This window comes from Phyllopteryx taeniolatus, chromosome 11 (assembly GCF_024500385.1).
Source record: "Phyllopteryx taeniolatus isolate TA_2022b chromosome 11, UOR_Ptae_1.2, whole genome shotgun sequence".
NCBI classification, from domain to species: Eukaryota; Metazoa; Chordata; class Actinopteri; order Syngnathiformes; family Syngnathidae; genus Phyllopteryx; species Phyllopteryx taeniolatus.
The window spans coordinates 26,195,071-26,215,108 of NC_084512.1; the positions used below are offsets into that span (position 1 = coordinate 26,195,071).

A 20,038-nucleotide genomic window follows, 5' to 3' on the forward strand; every position below is an offset into this window, starting at 1 on the left:
GGGGGGGATACGCCCTGGAGCTGTGTTTTGATGACATCAGCGTAACTCCACTAAGCTTTTTTTGCCTTTTTCTTTGGCTTTCTTGGTGCCGTAGCAGGGCACCACACTGCGAGAAAACAAGAAAAAAAACTCATGAAGTTAGTAATGTTTACAGTAATCATTCGTTTATTGCAGGGGTTAGGCTAATCCGTAGTGTAGTAGTGACCACATTTTTTTTTTTGCTGGATTATTTATACATATTTTGAAGCGGTACGACCGTCTCCAGACTTTTATTAACATATTAACCGCTACCGTACGATAAACACTTTCTGTATTCTTAAACAACATTTAAAATCAGTAACATACAGTAACGCACAGTAGTACTGTACACTATGCACATTTTATTCCTTCTAAAACTTTTTATAGACGGGCTAACAAATAGCATTGGTGTTGAGGCGTTACAATCATTTAAGCAAGACATTTGAACACAAACGGCGGCAAAACACGTGGACGTAATATAGCAATACTCACAGGCGTATATTCTTTATCCTCTTTGAAGAACGACTAATATTACTGCGGCTTCATGTGTATCCGTATGTCCGTATTATACTGCCCCCGGGCGCGTACACCAGAAGGAGCAGCACAATGTCCAGTGAATTGAAGCAAAACGTGGCAAAAACTGTTTCATTTTTTCGTCATTTGCGACGATTGCTCATGTCTGGTCCACAAAGAGAGTGGAACCGATTGCGACTGCCGAGCTAATGTCCTATTCTCACGACAACACACACGCGGAGGATGTACTTCACACACGCCGCCGTGCGCCGCGCACAGGTGTATGCGCGGCACATGTGAAATGGCCAATTAAAAGCAAGAAATTGTCTTTTTCATCAGCTGCCTCGGCGCTGTGACCGATCGGGAGGTAATTTAATAACGAGCTGGTGGAAAGATGCAGATTGGAGATACAAAAGGTTACGCGGCAAGCGCGCATATTTAAATTCACCATACAAACTCACACACAAACACACACACAGACACATTTTGCCAACTAGCAAACATTAGTAAAACCTTACACACAACTACACACACAATAAGCAGGACTTATTTGGCTAATTTGGGTGCACGGCAACAGAGGTCCACGATGCATATTCAAAATCTGGGAGAGCCGGAAATAACTGGCCGCCGCCACGCACACGCTACCGCCGGCTGCCAATCAAGGTGATTTAAGAGTGCTAAAAAAAATAAATAAATGAATAAATAAATAAAAGAAAAAGAGAAAAAAAGGAGACGAGGAGGACTCTGCTTGGGCGCTTATCGTCGGCTTGTCAGTGCGCCGATGACATCCATTGTTTGCGCTTCAAACCGCAATTAACGCCTCGCCCACATGTGCTTCCTGCTCACACACACATTGTACACACAAACTAACAGTAAACTGGTTTAACTTTTACTGCGAAAAAGAAGATTTATTAGCATAATAGCAATTGAACATTACAGGATTTAGTAGCAAAGAGTTAAAACACACACACACACACACGCACGATACACACAAACTAACAGTGAACTGGTTAAACTTTTACTGGGAAAAAGAAGATTTATTAGCATAATAGCAATTGAACATGACAGGATTTATTAGCAACTAGCTAAAACACACACACACACAAAGAGTAAGAAAACAGCTCATTAGTCACACTTTAACAGGGACAAATATGAATTGACAGCAAGACACAAGCGTTTAGTTTACACTTGCGCGTGATAAAATTCACTATCAGGCTGTTAAAACACGCACAGAACAAGGTAAACAAAAAGTTGACTCTCTTTTCTTCATCAGCAACAAAACAGATGCATGGAAATATGATACCGATATTACGATACGCAATCGTATCACGGTATTTTGACAAATGTACCGGATCGCGTCGCAATATTTTGCCAACGATAGTATCACGATACTTGAGCACGAAACTGACAGTATCGCCAGTATCGTGATACTTTGCCAACAATGCTGATAGAATCGCTATACTTTGCCTGTGATACTGAAAGTATCACAATATCAATAGCTGTGTGGTACTTTGCCACGGATACTAATAGTATCACGATACTTTGACAATGATACAGATGGTATTGCTATCCTTCGTACCAATAGTATCACAATATTTGGCCTGCAGCAGACAACAACATGAAACTTTGCTAAAGATACTTGATAGTGTCACAATACTTTGCTAACTATACTAATAGCATCACAATATTGTGATACTGATAGTATCACGGTACTTTGCACTAAAACGGATGGATACTTGAGATAATTGGCTAACGATACCCATAGTATTGAGATACATTGCCATCGATACCAATAGCAGATTTGCTTTATTTATTTATTATTATATTTTTTCAATATAGCAATTACAATTACAAGTGAACGTGTATATTAGATTTTCACCATTTGCGATAAGGTATTGATAGAGACAGCGTCCCGATATTTTTCAGCGATACTGATAGTATCATAATAGTTTGCCTTGGACAAAACCACAATGTTCTGGCAACGATAGGATCGTCTCACCATACTTACCCAATAATATTCATAGTATCCCAAAACTGACAATATCACGTTATTTTGTTCAGGATACCAATAGCACCATGATTGCAATTGGCCGATAATAAATAAACTGGATGACACTCGCACGCACGCGCATTTCATTTGTTTGTTTGACATATTCATTAAGAACATAACAGACGCAATTTGTACATTAGATGAGTCACTTCCATAATGTATCTTCATGATTAGAAGCAACAAAGTGCTAAAAATACACACACCGGGAAGAAAAAAACCAAATGTTTTTAAAAAAAAAGCCAAAAAAAAAAAAAACACGTTCTTTAGCTTGCGTCGACATGCCTAATGTTCTCTTAAACACTGAGCTGTCCGCCCTACAGCCGCCCCACAACTTGCCCCAACGCCACCTGAGGCTACACCTGCTTTTCTCTTCATTTGCCTCCCCCGCTTTGTGGCTCCTATGTGGACTTGTGCGTGCGTGTGCTTTGGACAGATGCCCCCCCCCCACAAAAAAAAAAGCCCCTAAAAAAGACCAACAGAAAAGAAAGAGTTGCAACTAACATGTTGATGATGCATCTATTTACAGTATGTGAAGGACATAATGTTGTTCATTTGTTATTGGTGTAACCGTGGCAACTGACACTGGGCACTTTCCTAACTTCAATCAAGCAGAGTGTGTTCGTGTGTGTAAGTGTGTGTGCGTGTGTGCGTGTCTTGCGAAGACATGCTGACATTTTCAGGGCGTAACACTCATCTGTCCAGCTTTCTGTTTGTTTTCCGGAATATTCCAAACTGGCCGGACCTTGTGTTTTTTTGTTGTTGTGGCCATTCTTAAACATGTCAGCTGAATTTTGTGTATAACATTTATTACATAATATGCCATATTACTTATAAAAAAAATAAAAACTTTTCATTGGAAAAAATATATTAAAACCAAATATTTTTTTAAATAATCTGTTGTATCTGGGAGGGACAAGCACGGATTAATAATTCAGATTTTAATATAGTGAAAAATGCAATTATAATAAAATAATATGATTTCTTTTAAAATGTATTATTATTAAAAAGACGTGTGAGGCAAATCATTGACGCAAATCTGCTTCTCGTCACACCTTGGTCATTTAAGAATGAAGTCAAGACTGCTCGTTTTCGTGTTATTCTGATGTTTTAAAAGCACAAATGTTTACATGCATTACGTCACAGTTATACAACGACTTCACAAAGACCACAGTTCGATCCTGGAACGGATTATTTCAATTATGTCCTCATTTCCATATTTCATACTCGGGGGGGGAAAAATTGCTTCCAAGGGATTGCGTTAGACCTTGCAGAGTTGTGTTTATTACCCGAGCAGATGGTTGTCATGGACACAGTTTTACGTAAACATGCATCTGTGCATGTGCGTGTGTGTGCATGTGCGTGCGTGCATGTGTGTGCGGTTGCCCAACTTGTCTGCCTGCTCTGTAAAACCAGTTTAGCGTTCGTTTAGGTGACCCCCACAGCAGCTCTCACTTTAAAGCCTCTTTTAAATTTCACACTTTTCTTATGTTTCCCTGCGCTGCATGCACATGCTAATCCTCCGCCTCCTGTTAGGAGGGGCTGTATCCAACAGTGTGTGTGTGTGTGTGCGTGCGCATTAGTGCGTGTGTGTGTTCGTGTTAGGGAAAGATGGTGTTCACATGTCTGAACACAGCCAGCGAGGCCTCCTGACTAATAACAGCCTGGCATGGACCCAGCCAAGTGACCCCCGCCTCACCTCGCGACAACTCTGCTTGTTAAATGTGTGCATTTTGTGTGTGTATGTGTGTGTGTGTGTGTGTTTATAGGTTTGCAGGTAAAACACCTTCCACCTCGCCTACGACAAGCGTGATGATCTGCGACAGTGAAATTGCTCATAAATCCGCAGATTAACGTGGAAACAGTATTCACAGGGGCCCTGCTAAACAGCGCAGTTATTAATAGCGCAAAAAAAAAAAAGACAGTATCGGTATTAATACGCGTCTATGAATTGATATTCCTCACTTCATGGGCCGGGCCGTGAGCCGGCGGGCGAAGAAGATGGAGGTGATTTATGAGCAGTGAGCAGAAGAATTCATAACACACACACACACGAAGGCACTACACAAATTCATGGTAATAGATAAAGTGTAATAAAATGGCTAAAGGTTCTAGGACACTGGATGGCGATGACAAAAGTTCTTTAGGGATGCTACATGTGACTTAATAGTAGCCTGGTGTGTGTGTGTGTGTGTCTGTGTGTGCGCGCACATCCCTTTCTCTATCGTTTATTGTGTTGACATTTGGACAGAAAAGACAAGAAAACAAACCAACTAATGTTTGAGTGCGTCCTTGTCTTCCTAGTTTTTGTGTGGCACCACGCACAAAGTCAACGTTTATCATGTGGGCGTCATTACTTTCGCTGTGGACATTTTGGCTAGTCCGCACACACATGAAACATTTTACTCTGTTTTCTTGTCTTCCTATTTTATTCTGGCACAACCCCAGAGTCTATGTGTGTGTATGGGGGTCTGTGCCACACAAACGTAGGAAGACAAAAATAGACACCGTCTAATTTGTATGTGTGTATGTTTTTTTCTTGTCTTTCTATCTTTGTGTGGCACATCCATTGACATCCTACTTTTATAACATGGACCTTTTGATGGTCCACAACATTGCATGTGAGTGAGTATGCGCAACCGGCCTAACTGAAAATAGACATCCTCTAATTCCAACGCAGACGTAAAAATGAACCCGATTACTGGACTCATCGGACCGGTTGTACTCGCACCGGTCTTGAGAAACGTGTCCCTTTCACAGTTTACCGCAGTCGTTATCGCTGGGCAGAGGGATTCCCCGAGAGCTGATGTCAAATCCTGATAACCCAGAAGTTCCGGTTGCCTATTTTTTTTGCCTTTAAGATCCCAGAAAGGTAATAAAACCAGTTCCATTTCTCTCTTATGACTTTCATCTGATACAACTTGTTTACCATCAACATTTCTTCATAGGAAGAAAAGTACACGGAATGGCCAAAAAGTATTGTGACACGCTTCTTGTGAAAGTGGTGTCGAGCTGCAATTTTTTTATTAGGTTTTTATTTTTTTATTTTTATTTTTTTTACTTTTGTGATGAAAATTTCTGGAAGATTTGCATGCGGTGGGGGGGAAAAAAAACATAAAAATAATGATACAAATTTAATAATAAATATATTAACCAGGACCCCTTAAAGCCTTGTTTTTTTTCACCCCATTTTTAAACTGTCATACTTGAGCACATACTACCACCAAAGCTCAACAATTTGCATCAGGATCAGCACCAAATCGCATTGTGCTTTTTATCATAAAATTTAAGTACATTTCCTCCGAGGCTCAACAGTATTAATTTGGACCACATGTCCGATTAAGGCATTATTCGCGGAGAAATAAAAGGATATCTGTTCAAAACAATTCCTAGAACTGCAACTGCAAGATCTGTTTTCCGGATCCACATGGAAAATGTGAGGCAAAGACGCGTTTGTAGCATTGTCGCTTAATGCTGTTGTGCACTCAAGAAGTTCAAACAGTATGATTCCCTCCCGTGTTGGTCCTTCCAGAAACACCGTGAAGGGCCCCTCCCGCCTTAAGTAGCCTCTGCTCGCTTTTTGCCGGCTTTTAAGACGTTGCTAAAAGCGGCCTTATTGACCAAACAATGGCTCAAACGCCGCCTTTTAAAGGGCCGTGATTAAATTGCGCGCAGGAAGGAGAAACCTGATGACCCTCGCATTGATTTTTACATCCGCAGAGCATGTTAGCGCAATTTAGGGAAAATCTCATCTGGTTGTGTGCGTGTGTGTGTTACAATACAAACATCACTTCCTGGTAAATGTGTGTGTGTGTGTGTGTGTGTGTGTCCTCACGACAAGTGCCTAATGACACCAAATGAACAACAAACCACAAGGAGTTCATAACAATGACAGCCCATTTCCAGACCTGACACAGGAACTACTCACGTAAGTGGAAAGAAAATGTGTGTGTAATTAAGACAATGCACGTTACCTTTGTATATGTATTGCTTCGCTCATTAAAACGTGTCGGAATTGTATTAGCAAGAACAGAATTGGCACATCCCGTGCCAAGAAACACCTCGGTCCAAGGCGCACGTGGGGCTGCAACCAACAGAGTTGGAAAGGCCCAGCAGCAGGTGGCGCTAACCTGCGTTTGTCATCCAATATCTTAAGGGACTTTGATGTTTCTTTGTAGTATAGCTACATCTACTATACCATTTAAAGGGAACGCCTGCCTATTTGTGGTTCACTAGTCACAAATGTCACTATTTGTGGGGTTTTTTTGTAACACAAGATGACGCGAAATCCCTGACAAACAGGAAAGTAGTAATTGGTGTCAAGTGGGTATGTTGAAGTGATCCATCTTGACTAGTCAAAGATTTTTGTATGCCAGGGAGGAGCTAAGTTTAGCCTGGATTGTTAGCAGAAATTATGGCGCGCTCAGCTGAGAGACATACAAAGATCTTAGTACAGTAGATCCCCGCATACTCGGCACCCACGGATTCCCCTTTTTTTGCAGATTCAACAAAATAAAAAAAAAAATGTGAACATCTTTTTTATTTTTCTTTACAATGAAATTATTATGGTTATCACATATCCTTGATTTTTTGCTAATTACGGTCCAACCCGGTCCCTATCCCTTGTGGATAGTGGGGGTCCACTGTACTGTATCGCAGTCTAAAAGCATGACTTCAACATACTTAATGAGACACCAATTGCTACTTTCATATGAGTCAGGGCTTTGTCACCATCTTGTGGCAGTACAGTGTTTATAAGGAGAGTCAGTTATTTGCAGATTTTCGCTCTTCGCGGCAGGGCTCAGTCGCTTTACCCCGTAAATAGTGGAGGATCCATTGTATTTCCATTTCTATTATTTCCTATGGGAATTTTTATTTATAATCTCAAAAATATGCTTTAAACTGCAGTCATCGAGAAACTAAAGGCTAACCGAGGGCTCGACACGGACGGATCGCATGACTGCGGGTCCCCTTAAGGACATGGTGGCGGTGGTGTAAGCTGTTCCTCCCTCCCCACCGTTCAAAGGGGGAACCTCCCTGGTGTGGCGTCGCGCTGCCAATAATTCATGAGTGATCCGCGCCCCTCGCCGGCCTTTAGCATTTTTTATTTAATCCGCCGAGCTCCACTACTGCTGCTGGCTCATCAATAATACACGGCGACGTGTGTTAACACATCCACGCGGTGCCGGAGTGCTCGTGAGGGACACGGACGGCCAGTACGTGTCATTGTTAGAGTTAAAAGGACTTCAATAATATCGAGGAGATCGATCTGAACAAACCTTAGAGATGATTTCATATCTTTAATCTTTAATATCTCTCTTTATATATCCACAGTATTGTGCCAGGCCACTGATGTTGACAATGATGTCAGTTTTTGCATCTAGTGCTGTACGGTGGCAGTGAGCCAAACTCAACTCACTTCACAACACGCAGCAGTTTAGCAGATGAACAATTCTTCAAAAAAGAGACGTCAAGAGGTTAAATGCCTCCCCCACTTGAAGTTTACTTCCACACTACACATAAAACAAAGACAATTACACATGTATTTAATACAAAAACTTACGCTAGCTTAACACTAACACGTAACGGGAAATGCCATAGACTGGCTAACGAATAGTCTGATAACCCCATGGACAGACAATAAAACAATACTCACAGGCATAGATTCTTTATCCTCTGCGCAGACGTAATATTACTGTGGCTTACTGAGGAGCTCAGACGTGCTCCATGTACAGTATATTGTTGTGTCTGTATTTGCACACACCAGAAAGAGGAGCACAACGTCCATTGAATTGACGCAAACAATGGGGCAAAAACTGTTTAGTTTCTTTACAATCAATTCAATTATGCAATTACTGTATCTGTACATACAGTACAATATTATTGAGTGTTTTTTTTCTTATTAAAAAAAATATTTTTTGGGGGGGGGCTGGAAAGCAATAATAGCATTTCAATGGGGAAATATGGTTTGAGATACAAGCGTGGTCATGGAACAAATTTAACATCGTTATTCTTGCGAGGCTTGCAGTTGTCTAAGAATGTACAGAAAGAAATCTATGATTGTAGAATTCTTTTCCAGTCAGTGTGTCTGTTTTACTGTACATGGCTTTCAGTGTGTGTTCGTGCGTGTGCGTGCGTGTGTGTGTGTGTGTGTGTGTATGTGTGAGTGGCAGCCAGGCAAATTGACTCCACCAAATCAACGGGTCAGGAGGTAACATCACCGGGGGGTTACTATGGCGACAACCAATGGCAACAGAGCTTCCAGGGCAGCGCGACAACACAACAACATGCCAGCGAAATGGCTGCGCTCTCTCTGTCTCTCCCCTCATGTAACCTCTCGCTCTCTCTTTGTTGTTGTTGTTGTTGTTGTGTGTGCGTCCCTGCCACAGTGCATGCAAAACATAAACACACAACAACAACAACACACACACACAATCTCAAATGCACAATATGAGGGGGCAGCAGGATCCGAGCATGTTGGCTTTAACAGCTAATACCTCCCAGATTAACCACCCCCGGTTACCCACATGCGAACAGAGATTACCCTCCCACGATGTACACACTGCACACACACACACACACACACACACACACACACACACACACACACAGACAGCTTCAGCGTGAGTGTCTAGTCCTTAGATGATATACTGTAAAATAAAAACTAGTATACCTGGTGCAGTTTTGGTGACAATCAAATTAATTCCCTATAGGAAAAAAAACCATTATTGAATCAAAATGGTGGCTTTGCACCAAAATGGACAACTTCCCCTTCGTTTTCAGGTAGGGGAACCTGAGACTTTTTTGTGCATCCTGTTACGAAATTTCATGTTGATAGATCCAACTGGGGCGGCACGGTAGACAACTGGTTAGAGCGTCTGCCTCACAGTTCTGAGGACCGGGGTTCAATCCCCCGGCCCTGTGTGGAGTTTGCATGTTCTCCCCGTGCCTGCGTGGGTTTTCTCCGGGCACTCTGGCTTCCTCCCACATCCCAAAAACATGCATGGTAGATTAATTGAAGACTAAATTGCCCGTAGGTGTGAATGTGAGTGCGGATGGTTGTTTGTTTATGTGTGCCCTGCGATTGGCTGGCAACCAGTTTAGGGTGTACCCCGCCTCCTGCCCGAAGATAGCTGGGATAGGCTCCAGCACTCCTGCGACCCTTGTGAGGAGATGCGGCTCAGAAAATGGATGGATGGAGATCCAACTGGTGTTTGGGGAATTTTCCAACTTTGAAAACAATCCAAATTAAACTCTGCCCACATTTGATGGCGTAGGCAAGGAATCGAGGCAATTTAGCATCGCCCATCTGTCTACGATTACGGCTTCCAATTGGGGCTCAATGGGACGAAATTCGCCAAAGATGGCTGCTCCACACCAAAATGGCCAACATCCTGTGCAATTTCAGGCATCGTTCCTCGAGACATTTTCCGGCGTATTTTTATGATAGACATGTCCACCCAATTTCATGTCAATCGTTGAAATTTGTTTTCAAGCGTTCCAAATCCTTAAAATGACGACCAAAGTCTGACACTAAACTCTGCCCACATTTGATGGAATCTTGGTAGTTTAGCATCACACCCAGGTGTCTAGGATACTTGCTTCCGATTGGTGCTCATTTGGGCGAATTCCCCGAGCTCACCAAACTACAAGCCCTGGCATTCACCCAAATATACTGCTTTAAACCAAAATAGCTGACTTGCTGTTCAATTTAGGACATGGGTCCTTGAGACTTTTTTGTGCATCCTGTTATGGCAGACATGTCCACCAAATGTCATTTTACCCCGTAAAACTGGTGTCAGGATCTGATTTTCCTAGGGGGCGCTACTGAGTGAATTTTGTGGCAGTCGTGTTCAGGACCTCTAAAATGGGCACAAGCACTTGGCAAAATTGGTGAGTTTTCAGCCATGTTTGATGCCTACAAACGGCGACTGAGACGACACACACACACACACACACACACACACACACACGCGCAAGCTTTTATCTGTGCTAAAAGAATTGATCCCCGATGGATTTCGGCGAGGTCAACTGATGTGATAGGCTCCACATGGGCTTCCCTGAGGTCCTTATTCCAACCCTTTGTATGCGTGTGCATGTGTGTGTGTGTGTGTGTGTGTGATGAATTCTCCATAGACTGCCTGGCATGCTAATCTGCCGCCTGTCTCTGGAGCTCTTCCCGTTGAACAATGGCGGGCATCATGTTAACATCATTAGACGGATTAATCTGCTCTCCTCCCTCCTGATCCTCTCCTCTTTTTTCTTTTCGTCTCAATTTGGCTCTCCCGCTCTCTTTTTCCAGGATTCATTTTTACAGATCAAACGGGGGGGGCAAGCTTAGCCGGACCGCGCCGGCCCTTTAATTAGCCGCGGCTAATAACGTCGTGTGTGTGCTGATGTGCATCTCTCTGATAAGACCACGTGAAGACGACCCTCTTTCTACCTTTTCCCCCTGATGCTACCTCCGGTTAAAAGCCTAGTTTGGAGTCAAACTCTGCACCCAATTAAAAATTTAAAAAAAAAAGCCGCTTCAAGCTAAGCTAACCAGCAAGTGAAGAGTCTTAATGAATATTACGGTGAATTTTTAAGCAGAAACACCGCAAATGGTCAAAGAAACATCATCAACGGTCAACAATTTAGAGTTAAGGTGGAAAGAGGGAAGAAAAAAAACGCAAGGAGTCAAACAAACTCGGAATCGGAATCACTTGAAAATACGTGTCGAAAGAAAAATATTTGAAGAATTTGCTCGGAATTGGAGCAGTGTAAATCCAGACGAAGAGAAACTTTTCGCAAAAACAGAAGGTCCGCTTTCCACCTTTTCCCAATGCTAACTCAGGTTAAAAGACTTGTTTTCAGTCAAACTTGGAAGCCAATTAAAAATAAGTTGTGCCGAGCTAAGCTAACCAGCTAGCAAAGAATCTTAATGAAGAATGCGGTGAATTGTTAAGCAGAAACACTGCAAATCTTCAAAGAAACATGTCCGCTCAACAATTTATAATAAGGACAGAAGAACCTCTTTCTAGCCTTTGGGGGAAAAAACTAAACAAAACATGAAATGAAATATTTACAGAGCAGAATCTCTTGAAATTATAGGTGTATCGTAAAAACAATGGTTTAAAACTGAATTGTGAATCCAGCTCAGTAGAAACTTAAGAAGAAGAAGCTAGGTTTTTTTTGTTTTTGTTTTGTTTTTTTAACTTGTTTTGAGTCAAACTTGGTACCCTATTCAAAAAGAATCCCTGTAAATATGCCGCTGCGAGCTAAGCTAAGCAGCTAGTGAAAAATCTTAATGAATGATGATGTTACATTCTTTAGCGGAAACACTGCAAATCTTCAAAGAAAGGTCATCAAGGTTGAGTGACAGAATTCCATTTTTTTTGGTGGCACAATACGGACATGGCAGTGTAGACAGCATGGAATCCGACTTTCTCAGATCAAAATTGCTTGAAAATATGACAACAGAAATTATTCAAAGAATTATCACCCATAATCCAGATTTGTTTGCTCCCAGGTCGCACAATTTGGATATGGCAGCATGAAGACAAAAAAAAAAGCCAGAGTGAAATAGCATAACCAAAGATCGGAATCACTTGACAAGACATCGGATTGGATACAAGGCGCTGAATCGGGATGATCAATTGGTTAACAATCAGCTAAAATAGCTTCAGCCCACGCCCTATCGGTTTATTTTTGAAATTGTCATAAGTTTTTGTCTCTGTTGTATTATTTGGAAAAATGATGACCCAGGTTAAAAATAACAAAACGCAAAATTGCACTCCAAACGTGAAATTCAGTGGGGCCCAATCAAATATTCATCAGTTCCTTGCAAAAAAACAAACAAAATTGATTTAAAAAATGTGAAAATAAGCCCATGTTAAAAACTAGCCTGATCCGCGTGGTAATCACCGCTGCTAACTTTCTGCACACATGATGATTTTTTTTGGGGATGTTTTCCGTCGGTTGCTCGACTCTTAATTAACGCTGCTTTCTGGAAAATGACTTCAGGCCATATCTGTTTAGATTGATCCGCAGCAGCGTGATTCCGTAAGCGGAGTGCTTCTGCGTTGGGGAACGGGAAGGGGGTGGGGGGGGGGGGGGGGGGGTAATGTCGGAACGGCGGCATTAATTCCGACCAGCGGCAGCCGGCGTGGCCTAAGGGAAGGATGGCGTCGCACACGCGTGATGGCGAGCTTCTCTTACCAGTTGTTGACTTGTAGGATGGTGAGGCCCGTGTCTTGTGCCAGCTGCTTCTTCTGTTCCTCTGACGGGTACGGATGCTACGGGAAAGAGAAAATCAGCGCGGTTTAGTCCACTTCCGCTCAGGGGAGGGGCTTATTAGAGTCACGTGAATGTTGTTAATACGTTCGATCACGAGTTGAAGATGTTATGTTGTGTAAATCTACAATTCTTCGGCCAATCCAAATATTCAGAAAAATGTTCAAATCAACTACGGCTTAGAATGTCAGGTTCAAAGACATTCTAGAACCTTTTTTCTTGCACCTATTAAAAGATCGAGGCGAACGTATGCATATCTTTGAGCCCGTACTTTATGTATCATTCTTGATTAGAGAAAATCCATAATAAATTCAAACTTATTTTTCTCGGTTTTTTTTTTTTCCGTCTTCTTCTTAAGAAAAATCATTGAAGATGTACGTTGTATAATTATGCTACCCTACGGTTAAAATAAATTATCAAAAGAATCAAATTAATATGACATTCACGCTCATGATGAGCGTATGTAAATGAGTGTACACGCGCTCGGGTTTGGCTTTGGAGTGCGACTGGACGGAGATCTCTGCCGAGGCCAAAAAGTTGGAACATTATTAAGTCTGTCAAATCATACTTGTTTACATGTTCAGTCGTTTTGTATTTTTGCCTCAATCAACTTCCCATGAAGGAGACCTCTGCCAAGGCTAAAATGTGAGTGCGCATGGATCCACCCAAATTCACGACATTATTGAATAGATGAAATCACTCGTTTAGATGTTTGGTCTTCTTGTATTTCATCATCCCAACAGAAAGTGTATATTCCCAGCTACAGGTCTGTTTAAGTGTTCTTTTAATACACGTGATCATATAATGCGCTGAAAACATGCAATTGAGATTGACTGAGCAACAACAGTTTGGATACAGCATGAGCTCATGCACAAAGAACACAACAATCGGACGTGCAAAATTGGTGTGGCGCCAGCCTGTTTCTTTCTTTTTTTTTTTTAGTCTTTCATGCAGCATAATGAACAGGACTGTGTTTTGTTTGAAGGGTGGCAGAAATAGCAGAGAGGAGCCTCGCTCGTTTTTTTTTTTTTTTCTCCCCTCCCAGCATTCCCCTTGTCCATGTGATGGGCTGTGGCGAAGGAGAAGAAAAAGGAGGAGGAGGAGGAAGGAGAAGGAACACAAGGACGCTAATTCCATGCAGTAAGTTATAACTGCATTGTCGCCTCTGGCCAAACTGCTGTCCACCCTGTTTGTGTGTCTATTCAAACAAGCTACACTTAGAATAACTCACAATAGTTTGCAAAAAAAACAAAACAATAATACCACAATGCGCTGATTACGTGAATATCAATTCATTGGGAGAAAACCATCTACGATACATCACAATATCAAGAAATTAAAGGAAACTATAATATATAAGGATACTTATGCACTATGTAACAAAAATGCTCAGGTAGCATGTTAAAGATGAAAAAAAACAAATTGTCCACAGGTGCGCATGCTGGTTTGACTATCTCCGCACTGCAATTGGCTGGCGATCGGTCCGGGGCGTATCTGGCCTCTCCTCTGTGTCGCTCCTCTCACAAGCACAATGAATACATTTTCAAGTCTCCTCAACTGCATCGTGTGAGGCAAAACCCCAAACGAGCTAACATTATGAAGCGCACAGTGATGAATATTTGATTTTTTCATCCATCACTGCATTATTTAATGTTAGTGTGAATCTCTGTTTGTTAATACGTGCCCTGTGATTGGCTGGCGACCAGACTTGCCTAAAGCTGCTCAGCCACGACCTCAACGAGTGCTACGGAAAACGGATGGTTGGACAAAAACGCTCACAAAAAATCTAAATCAAAATCGTCACTTGGACACCAGATTCGACCATTGTTAGCACTGTTACTGCTTTTATTTTGCTAGATTTCTACTTCCTGTTTTTGTCCCTATCCCCATTGGCTTGATAAACTCGGACAGTCAATACATTGCGCATTTTTTTGTAAACAAAAGGATGTTGGTTTGGATCTTCTGCGGTGCGTTAAGGCCAACTGTCTGTGCACTGTGTCGAGAAGTAGACGACAACGCTAGCATCTCCCGCTAATCCGCTAACATTTGGAATAAAAAGGTAGTTTTTCCAAATATTTTATAAAAGATTTCTTTCCAACATATGTAGTACAATAAAAATATGGTGTGAAATGGTACGCCAAAGTAAGTACCTTGGTTTTCTAAATTCACTGTTTGGTTTACTTAGGGTTAAGTCAGGGAACAAAACCCTAAACATAGAAAACAGCTCAAATCTTTTCTTTTTCTTTTTTTATCCTTCGCAAAGTGCAACATCAATAGTTTGTCTTCTTTTTGGGAAGCAAACCGTGCAGACAGGTTTCGTGTTCAGTCTGAATAATTATGATATTGAAATGAGTTACGCAAGTTCGATGTACGGCCAAAAACGTGTCACTAGCCATGATGTCTGCTAGCCTGAGGCTGCGCTGCACTGTGTTTATATGAAAATTCTGGCTAGAGCACGAGGGAGTTACACTTCCTACCCTTTACCTATTATGTTCTGTGCGGTAACTCGCTATGCCTCATACAAAATGTTCTATCCCGGAAAATCGGAATTTGTCAAAATCGGACAGATGCAAGCGCAAAGCTGCGCAGGGACGGCTGATTCGAGGCACCGCTCGTCATAAAACGCCATTGTTCAGGCTTTTGCTTCGCGTCGATCCGGCGTACAAACGACGTGCCGCTAGCGTGTCGGAGCTCGTCATGTGAGCGTTTGATACGTTTTCCAGTCAGCAAAACAAAAGGAGGCTGAGGTCAATGCAGGAGAGTCTCACTCGTGATATAGGGGGGAGGCCCGATAAAGGGGGAGGGTCCACGCCACGGGCTACAGTGCAGAACAAATGCGGCCTGTTTGCGTGGTTACACGACCCGCTTCTTCTACACCTGATTTTTTACAATTCTTAAAAGTCGTGGACTTTTATGAATTCGTATATAACCTTAAAAAAAAGGAAAACAAAACAATTTCTAGCCATTAAATGCATAACAAAGTATATCATCACCTTGCTAAACCAATGGCCTAAATACCTTTACTGTAATTTTTGTATTTTTGTTTGCCAAAATAATCTGGCGACATTGAACAGATCTACCTTTGTGACGAAAAACGCATTTTTATCATCTTAAGTTAGCAAACGTGCTTCCTATCCTGCAAAAAGAGCTGCAGAATGAATGAGTGCAAAGCAAACAGCCAAAAGTAAAAGCATCTTTTGAACAAAACAACACACATACAGCACATTGAAGAACACAATGTGTTCTTATCTTCCCTTCTTGCTTTTGTAGCGTGCCAAATGAAGTCCAATCTGTCACAACTGTGAAGTTTTAATATGGTTTGTGATACTGTGTCTCCTAATGGCCTTTGGCTTGGACTCGGCGTGCCGAGAGAGCGAGAGCGAGAACGTGTTCTTGAAAAGAGCAGATGGAAAGTTTCTGCGCATCCTCCCCTCCTCCTCTTCCTCCTCCTCGCTCCCTCTGCTCTATCTTAATGATATGTCTTCTCCAAATATACAACCGCTTTCATGAGAACTCGCAGCCTGGTCTCTGCGAGCATGTGGCTGCCAGGACAGAGGGGAGGGACGCGAGGGAGGGTTATGTTTTCCCTCATCTTATCAGTCCCACTCTGTGCTATTTTGCGTGTTAATATAAGTAAGTGCTCCTTTGCCAAACCAAACCACAATGGGGTAAGGCGCAGACCTCCGCCAAGGCCTTCGCCGATACACAGCTCATGTATTTGTTTGAGTTTAGTCATTAAGATTCTCCAGAAAAAGCACGGACATCATCAGAAGCATTGAGCTGCACTTTTTCAATTCTCATTCCAGAAAACTGTATTTAGTCCTAAAAGTCTATTCTCTTCCTTTCGTAGCCTTCCTTTTGGATGCACTGCTTCCTGTATGTGTACGTCAGATTTGTTTTCTTTTATCCAATCATATTTCAGCCTCTATTCGTTGCTATGTTCATCTACAGTAATCTGCCCAGGGCCGTCAGAATCAGTCGTGCTGCTGGATGCAACTTCAACTATATTAGCAATGGGACTATTTCTTTAACCAATCAGATTTCAACTTTGTCCTCACAAGGCCAGCTTCAACAACAACCGCAGCATTTTTCCGGCCTCCGATTGGTTGGTCAGAGAAAAACTGTAGCAAACTGCACATAATACATTTAACAATCAGTATATCTAGTGAGTAGGATTTATTTCATTGAATTGTTTGTTTCTGTTGCATTATTAGATAAAGATTGATTCTGACCTGCTCGACATAAACGCAATACACATGTCATCACTATTTCACTGGAATTGACTGTTTGTTTTTTTGTTTTTTTCCATTTGAGTCAAAATGGAGACACCTCTCCCCACTGTCGAAAACCAACAAGTGTCCTGCTAACTAAAAACCAACGTACAACAAACGCAAAAATATACTTCACAATTTCTTTCACTTTTATTACAGGACTTAATTTTGCCTTCATTGTTTCAGAGACACTTCTCCCTACCCCAGGACAAAAGAATTGGAGCAATTCTACTGCATTAACATACTAATGGGGCAAAATATTCTATCATAATGTGAAAGTTTTACTGGAATAATGACTAATCACGACACAAATAAAGTTTCATACTTCCGTAATGCTGCGATAAAAACACATTACTCCCTGCAGGGAGGTAACTGCCACATGTTGGAAAGACTTTTTTTGCTGCGGTGATGCTCTAGTTTACAGTGACGAGGAGGATTAGTTCACAAACGTCTTCATCTCGCACTGTCAGCACAAACAACCCCCCCCCCCCCCCGAGGAGCACCAAAAATACACTTTGACAAGAAACATAAGCGCTGACGTCGCCAACTCCAGTCAACTTCACAACCACCCGCGATGTCTAAAACGGCGTACACGCAACGGCTTTTTATTCGCCGTACTCCATCCTCGTCTTGCCTCCTCGCTTATTAGCGTTGTGGCGATATCGCGCCGCATCTTTTCTACTTAAAGCTCCCCGAGCCTAGACGCTGGCTCGACACGCCGCATTAGCTTTTTAAAAAGCAGAGCGCAAAGGGGGTTGGTGGGGGTGGGGGGGAATTGTACGCCGTCAGAGTCATGTGATACGGCTCCCAAAAAAATTAAATAAAAAGTAGAGGCCGTGACGCTGCACTGGCAGAGTGGTGGCGTGGAGATGCTTTATCAGCAGATGTTCGGCTTTGCCACAAGGCGCCCTGATGCCAGCCACGGCAAACAACAACCGCAGTAAACAACTTTCCTCGTTTGTTTGATTGCAAGGCGATCTTAACGAGCTAACACTTGTTTTGTTTTACTTTTTGTTTCATTGCTTTACGCAGAATTTTGTAGAAAATCAAACTTAAGCATGCCGAAACGGATGTGACAATTCCAAATGACAAATTGTTGAGTACTGCCTCAATACACGACACAAATACTCGAGGTACATAAAAACAAAAAGAAAAAGAAAAGTTTTTTTTTTATCTGAAAAATTCATATTACGGATTGAATTAAGACATTTCGAATGAAAAATACTCGATATATAGCAAACATTCTATTTACTATTTTTAATATGTGCATGTATTGTTGCAATATTGCTTTATACTATTGTGCCTTTGCTGTGTATGTTTTTTAAATGTATTTGTTATGTTTGAAAAATAATTTGTTTGATTTTTTTTAATGAATTTGACATAGATTTTTATAATATTATGTATTGTACTAAATTGTATTTTTTAAAATGTTTTACTTTGTATTATTTTGAATGAATCTGAAATAAATTTGTATTATATTACAAAGCACTACTTCGTATCATTGGCTATTTTATGTATTTTATTTTGTGAGCACAAAACGTTTTCTCATTGTGCCAAACTATTACAGCAGGTGTTGTTTATAATTGTCATTGTCACATTGGTACTTTTCAGACTTATTAGACTGTCAAATGTACATTTTTGTACTTTATTTGTTTTACTTCGGTAGAGGAGTTACATCAGTACTTTTATTTTTTACCAGAGGTTTTTTTTTTGTTTTTTTGTTTTTTCCACAGTCATATTTGCTTCCCCATAAGTACAGAGTGTGCGTACTTTTCCCCACCTATGCCAATGCTAACTTCCTTAGCGCGCAGCTACGAGTGTGACTGTCACGTTGCCTGGGCCGTGACCCCTTTTACACCGGGCTGCCCCCCGGAGGATCAAAACGGTCTTACGCTGACAAGAGCTAGCATGCCGCTAATGGCCGCCTCGGAAAGACTTTTGTAAACAATCCACAAGCGGGACGTTGATTCCTGCTTGTTGACTTGGCAGGTGAGCGACAAGCCGAGCAGCGGGCCCGCTCCCAGACGGCTAATCTGGGGGGCCTTTTTTTTTGGCCCGAGGGTTAGATACACACACACACACACACACACATTCAGGAACACACTGTTTACTGCGAGTGCTGCCAGACCAGTATGAGGTTGCCTTAAATATTTGGGGAGGTGAGCACATTGTTATGCCAAAACTCTGAGCAAGTGCAGACTTTCCAACATAAGCCGCGCGCACTCTACAAATTCGCTTCCTGTTCAGTCGACGTCGAGTTGCAGTCTTGTAAGGTAATGGAGTAAAACTATTTTATAACTCTACTTATGTATGTAGTTTGCGTCGTCATTTATATTTCTGTCAACTTTCACTTTTACTCCAACTACGTTTCCTCTTCGATGATTTTTCCCAAAACCATTTTCGTTACGCATTTCTACAAAATCAAATCAGAAGTGTTTGCTAGCAAACAAAGGTTATCTTTACGACAGTTTCAATTATAGTCCAAAAATGTCATTTTGAAATGTTCGGGCAAATGTTTTTTTTTTTTTTTTTTTTAAATGTAGTACAACAGTAAAAGTACGGATTTCTCAGAAAATGAGAAGCGACTTCTCTTTTTTTCTGCGCTTTGTGAAATCTGTCATAAAGTAGAAACGAGCTGATGTTAGCCATGCTAGTTAGCCAGTTATCTGCTTCAGTAGCAAGTCTACAGAATTTATTTCACCAACTGCAGACACGCTAACTTTCATAGCTCGTCGCAAGCGCTCGTTTCAAGACAGCGTTATCGTAATATATTAACGTAACCTTGAAGTGTGATATCATATTGGACGCATTGCGCTCCTCTAGCGGCAACTCTTGGTAAGCGCATTTTGAATATACTTCCTGTAGCAAGCGCCGTCGGGCCGCGAAAAATTCCGACGACTTTTTCAACAAAGGG

General features: G+C 41.7%; 1 protein-coding gene across 1 annotated transcript in view; it reads right to left on the bottom strand.

Annotated features, from left to right (window-relative positions):
• The window catches only part of meis1b (Meis homeobox 1 b), a 101,467-nt gene that overhangs the window by 14,439 nt on the left and 66,990 nt on the right, over nt 1–20,038 (bottom strand). The window contains exon 9 of the mRNA XM_061791135.1: nt 12,779–12,855. Within this exon, the coding sequence (XP_061647119.1) occupies nt 12,779–12,855 (77 nt within the window). The remainder of the gene's footprint in view (nt 1–12,778; nt 12,856–20,038) is intronic.